The 5,743-nt window shown below is 39.8% G+C and overlaps 1 protein-coding gene across 1 annotated transcript; it reads left to right on the top strand.

Annotated features, from left to right (window-relative positions):
- Window positions 1-4,769: 4,769 nt before the first annotated feature.
- On the top strand, window positions 4,770-5,393 carry LOC147880610 (uncharacterized). Its single transcript, XM_087370643.1, has one exon. The coding sequence runs from the start codon at window positions 4,770-4,772 to the stop codon at window positions 5,391-5,393; it is 624 nt and encodes a 207-aa protein (XP_087226769.1).
- Window positions 5,394-5,743: the final 350 nt, after the last annotated feature.

The following is a 5,743-nucleotide window of genomic DNA, read 5'->3' as shown; positions in this document are numbered from 1 at the left end:
ATTAAATGCACCTATAAATTTTGCAAAATGAGCATACCTTGTACTTTGCTCATATTGAAAGTGGCAGAAAATGTATATTTTGCCCATATTCTACGTGGCTAACTCATGTATACTTTGAACTTACATAATACGACAACAAGCTAATGCCATGTTTGTTGAAATTTGTTTGAGAAGCTACAAGTTCGCCTTTACAAATTAGCTATTTGTGATATTACAAATCTTTCCCGCACATTGATGGGGTTTTTGCTCCCTGAGCAAAGTGTCCTTGGAAATATTGGCTAGCACAAATCATTCCACCACCTGCTATTTACAATGTTGTGATGTGCATGTCAATGAAATTGAAATGAATTGCATATTACAAACAAGCATTGCATTTTAAATGATTTGCATTCTAGAACAATCACATTTTAAAAAAATTGCATTTTAACCGAAGTGCAACATTTCATTTGATGGCAAAAATAGAAGTGTGTATTGTAATGTCTCATTTGCACTTTAGAACAATTGCATTTTAACAGAATTGCAATGAGGACAATTGCATTTTAACAAAATTGCAACATTTCAGTTGACAACCAAAAAGAGGTGCAAATTGCAATGTCTCATTTGATTGTTACAACATTAATTAGGTACACTGATGTACATCAAGACAATGCCTCTTCTTCTTCTAAGTCGCTAGAATTGGGTTCAGGGTGTACAAGTATAGGGGCATCATGCAAGGAACCTGGAAGATCTATGTGCACTGTGTACCCACTTTGGCATATCACTATTACTGCACACCCCTTTCACATTATCTAGCACCCTACCATTCACATAGAGGTATACCAGCTTCTCTGATCTCTCCAATGTCAAGTGGTTCCTTGTGATGGAATGCACAAACTTGTAGTTACTCTAGTTTCATTCGCTAGAGGAGTTGCTACAAGGTTGTGACAATACCTTCATTGCCAAGGATTGCAAATGAGGCGTGGACTCTCTAGAGTCCACACTCTTCCCACCATCTCCATGCTGGCATATCTTTGGCTAATTCTTTGATTCTTGAATAGGCAAACAATCCTTCTCTATTTTGAAAAGTTGAGAGTTCCTTAATAGCGGAAGCATACTCTATCCTATCCTCAAAGAGACATCCAAGAAGATCATGCCACGAGTGCATAATGTGTACATCTATCTCTGTATGATTTCCCCACCATTGTGGATCTAATATATGGGTGGCATAGTGTAAAGAGTCGTGAGCTTGATTCCATCATTTTCACACCATCTTTTGCAACATGGTTTGTCGAGCCAAACTATACCCACCTTTGCCAGGCCTTGCATCTTCCTTCAAAACATCCCTCTCAGTAGTCCACCAAGCCATATAAGCACTTCCCATGGAGGATTACCAAAAAGCGAGCGACAAAAAGCGAGCAAGCCAAAAAAAGCGAGCGATAAAAAACAATGAAAGATTTATAAATCCCCCATTTTAGTAGCAAAAAATAATAACTTATTCTCATATGTTCCCTCAATGTTAGAAGGTTAAACATGCATATAACTTTAAAGCCATTAACACTAATTTCACATCATCCATGAGACAGTTTGTATGTTTAACTTCCAAGTCATTGTTTGTATCAAAGACAAACCCTACTGCAATCAAGTTCTCTCCTTCCACTAGAGTAATTGAGATCATCTTTCCAAGGACTCCTTGCATGGATTAGTCTAGATTCCATGCATATGTAAATAATTAGGTTTTTTAACTCTATTCACTCTTGGAACAAAACCCATGTTTCTTTGTTACTACAAAAATATCCTTCCCTAATGATTTATTCTTACCTCCCACTAATCTTACCAATGCAGTAAATTGGTCACAAATTCATTTTTTGGTGCATTAAATTTTACTAGATGGTGCACAAAGACATGATAATCGTCTAAAGTACGCCTTGCCATTTGATTTGATATGTAACATGACCCCATTTGGACTTGTAAATCAAAAGATACAGAGATCTAAAAATGTCCTTTTTTGGGCCAAAACAGGGAGCGCGTTAACGCGCTCCCTGTTTTGGCCCAAAAGAGGACATTTTCACATCCCTATATTTTGGCAAGATGTCAACATTTGATTGTTTTGGCCCAAAAAATGAGTTTTTAACATCCCTGCATCTTTTGATTATCAAATATAAATGGCATAATGTTACATATCAAATCAAATGACAAGGCATGATTTGGATGAATATCATGCCTTTTTGTACCATCTAAAAAACTTGTGTGCATCAGAATATAAATTTTGTGACAGATAACCACCTTTTTGAATACTTTGTACTTCAAGCAATTATTTTATAAAAAACTTAGATTCTTTCTCTGCTTGCTTGATTTTCCAACCACTTCAACTAATTGTCACTCGCTTTTTTGGGCTCGCTCGCTTTTTCTCGCTCGCTCTATTGACTGCCTCCTTCCCATGCTTGACCCTTTCACATCCAACCTATGGATTGCAAGCTAAATTGGCTTCATGGATTCCATTGCATCAGATACCCTCTTCCAAAACACCAGATTATTACAAAGCATCTTTAAGTCATCGAATTCGGCACGAGAGCTACTCACGCATGGATCGGCTATCCACTCTACCACCTCCGTGCTAAATAATGTCTCGGTTACAAGGGCTTGATGCTTTAACAACCACTCCATCATAATATAGTTTGTGTCAAAATGCATTTAGAAACTCCAGCGGGATTTCCAAGCTGGTGATTCTTGAATATACCAAGTAATAGCTCGTGGTTAAGAAAGCACAACACAAATTTCCGAGCCTCATCCATAACAACTTCGAAGAACTGTGTCTCAAGTGTTTTGTACTAATCCTCCAAGACAAAGTTTAGACTGTCGCACAAGCATGGCGATGCCCAGATACGTCGATACCTGCGATTTATAATTTTTCCAACCTTTCAGTTTCGCAACATTTTTCCCTCGTCCATGAGCCTTGTTTTATGGTTGATGTTGTCCTACACTATCTTCTCTGTCTACCACCATGATTGCTATCCTTGTAAAAGAGATAAACCATCTCACATCATTAATATGTTTTCAACAATTCAAGACAATGTCACTAATATGTCACTGAAAAACAATGTAAGTTTGCTAGACCTCAAGACAAAGCAACCATCCAATCATCTTGCCACCTCCCAAAATAATTGGATGGTTATAGATGTGGTAATCTGCCTATGGAAATAGGCATGGGATGGCAAGTTGCCTTTTCCCATGTCTTGCTCTTTCTCAAGTAAGCATCTATCTACACTATGATCATTCACGACATCATGCTTTGTATGCAAATGTCGGCATTTCACACACACTCGTATGGTAGGCAGCAATACCTACATGTGCACTTATCATGACTCTTTGTTCGGATCTACAGAGTAAAGGACACCTACCTAGGTTAGACATACCTAACATGAGTTTAGGCATGCATAACATACCTGCATAAGTTCAACTAATTGTTCTGAAAAGAAAGTATTACAATCTACACATAAATGCATGGTATAGTATGCCACAAATTTCATCTTACAAGTAACTAGACAAACTTGTGGCCCGTAACGTTCTCTAGCACGTAATTTGCAGGTTGATACAAGCTGGCAATTGTGAGCTACACAACTGGCTAGACTTTCAATGGGTTGATATCAGCCGACGAATGCGAGGAGCCACAATCGGCCAAAGCCAAGTATTTCTATTTTCCTAATAAGTACCTATAAACTATAATATATCATTTACTATTTCACATCCATGTGCGAGTAGTTACCGGTTGGTATATGTGGTTGAAGTCGATGGGAGATAGCCCCTGCTCACGAGCTAGGCATCTACATCCCAACTTGATAGCTAGTCTTGTCTCCACCACCCCCTAGCACACAGTTCAAAGATATTACACCTTTATTCATATGATCATAATCCATGTAGCAATATTGTATATACTGCAATGAGGATTGGTTATGAGCTCTTATAAGTGTCACCTTATTCATGTATTTGTTGGGCTTCAACTTTTAAAATGCACAAACAATATGGCCAAATCAATAATAAATCACCACCCTTGACATTTGTAGGGACGATCGGGGTCCTAACGGACCCTGTGTCATGTCTCATGTGCACATTTTTACTCATTCAATTTTTCCCTTTAAAAATTTGATAAAATGCTAAGATCCACGTTCAATTTTGAGTTATGTGCTCCACGACGAAAGGCTGCCTACCGCAACCTAGTTACATTTATAGTGATTAAAGGAAAAAATCTTTTCATAGACTCGGCCCTTAGGAGGGCCAAAAATGTCCCCTTCTTTTTGTACTTCTAATCCCATAATCATAAACATGAGCTTCCATTTTTGGGGATGTTTTATCACGATTGAGGACCTTTAAGATCGAGTTGAGATTTGCACAACCTTTGCTGCCTCCGTAAGGTTGATAACATTTGTACTTCTAATCTCATAAACATGAGCTTCCTTTTTTGGGGAACAAAAGGAACTTCCAAAATATACTCTGTGTTATCCACGATTGAAGTTCGAGGGAAGATTGATGAAGCACCCAACAGTTGCTACCTCTTTAAGGTTGATAACATCAACGAGTTCAGCTTCACGCAAAGGGCGAGATGTCACTTGTACATAAAAGCTGATCTCTGATCTGTCATGTGGCTTGCATATATGCCTTGCTGCTTGATTATACAAACATATCATCCATTCACCTTCACGCAAACGGAGGAACTTAAGTTTGCTGAAGTTGGTATCGTCTCAAACCTGGTCTTTATCATCTTAGCTTATTGCTTTCTAGGGTTTACCTTCGCAATGGCCAGTAATCAGCCTCCACCATCCGATGATTCTCAGATCACATTGCAACGCACCTTGTCCACACTGCCAGAGATCGAGCAGAGCCCTCCCCACAAGCTCGTACTCCAGCGCTGGCAAGACGAAAATCAAGAGACCATCGACGAGCTGCGTAAGCTGGACGAGCGCCAAACTCGCAACCGCAACGAAGTCTACACTCTCTTCGGCCTCTACATGGTCTTCCAGGGCGTTGTGATCACCGCTATCTTTCCAGCCAATGCCTCGCATGATGCCTGCAGGAATTGGTGGATCCCGTTCACTCTCTCGCTGATTGCTTCCATCACCATCATCTGGGTCGTCCTAGATCGCATGATGGACATTGGGCAGACCGCGACAGCAGTGCAGTATGTGCTGGAAGCGCAGCAGCGGATCCACAGTTCACTCAAGCAGCTACAGATGTTGGGAGTTAATTTTGACATCGATGGAGCTCCCACCACGAATTGGAACCGCTACTTGATGCCGCGAAACAAGTTCGGCATACGCTGGAGTGACTACGTTCTCACGTACATCTGGGGGGTTCTCATTCTCGCGAGTGCGTTCTCTGGCATTGTGCTAGCCGCTTGTAAGCTTCTTCTGTGCGGATGAATCGCGTTGTTTTCAAAACAAGAGAGCGATGTTGTAGAAATAAAATGTCTTTTAGTGAAGCCTGTGTGAAGTTGTGGGAGTTGAATAAAAAGAAAATGACTTTTGGTGAAGAAGTGTGAAAGAGATGTTCATCACATCAAAGAAATACATGGGAAACGCCATTAGAAAGCCTACACTTTTAGCCATGGCAACATGCCAAAATGCATCTTAAGTATTGTAGACATTCCACTTGTGAATCGAAATACTCGTGCCGATGTGATCTTTATCATTGCACTTCATAAAGATTTTTAAAGGGTTCAATAGTTTGTGGTGTGATCTTTATCATTGCACTTCATAAAGATTTTTAAAGG

This window comes from Dipteris shenzhenensis, chromosome 32, assembly GCF_047967505.1.
Source record: "Dipteris shenzhenensis isolate YYH24624 ecotype China chromosome 32, Dip_SZ_1.0, whole genome shotgun sequence".
NCBI classification, from domain to species: Eukaryota; Viridiplantae; Streptophyta; class Polypodiopsida; order Gleicheniales; family Dipteridaceae; genus Dipteris; species Dipteris shenzhenensis.
The sequence above is the reverse complement of the archived record's forward strand: the minus strand, read 5'-3'. Positions and strand labels throughout refer to the sequence as shown.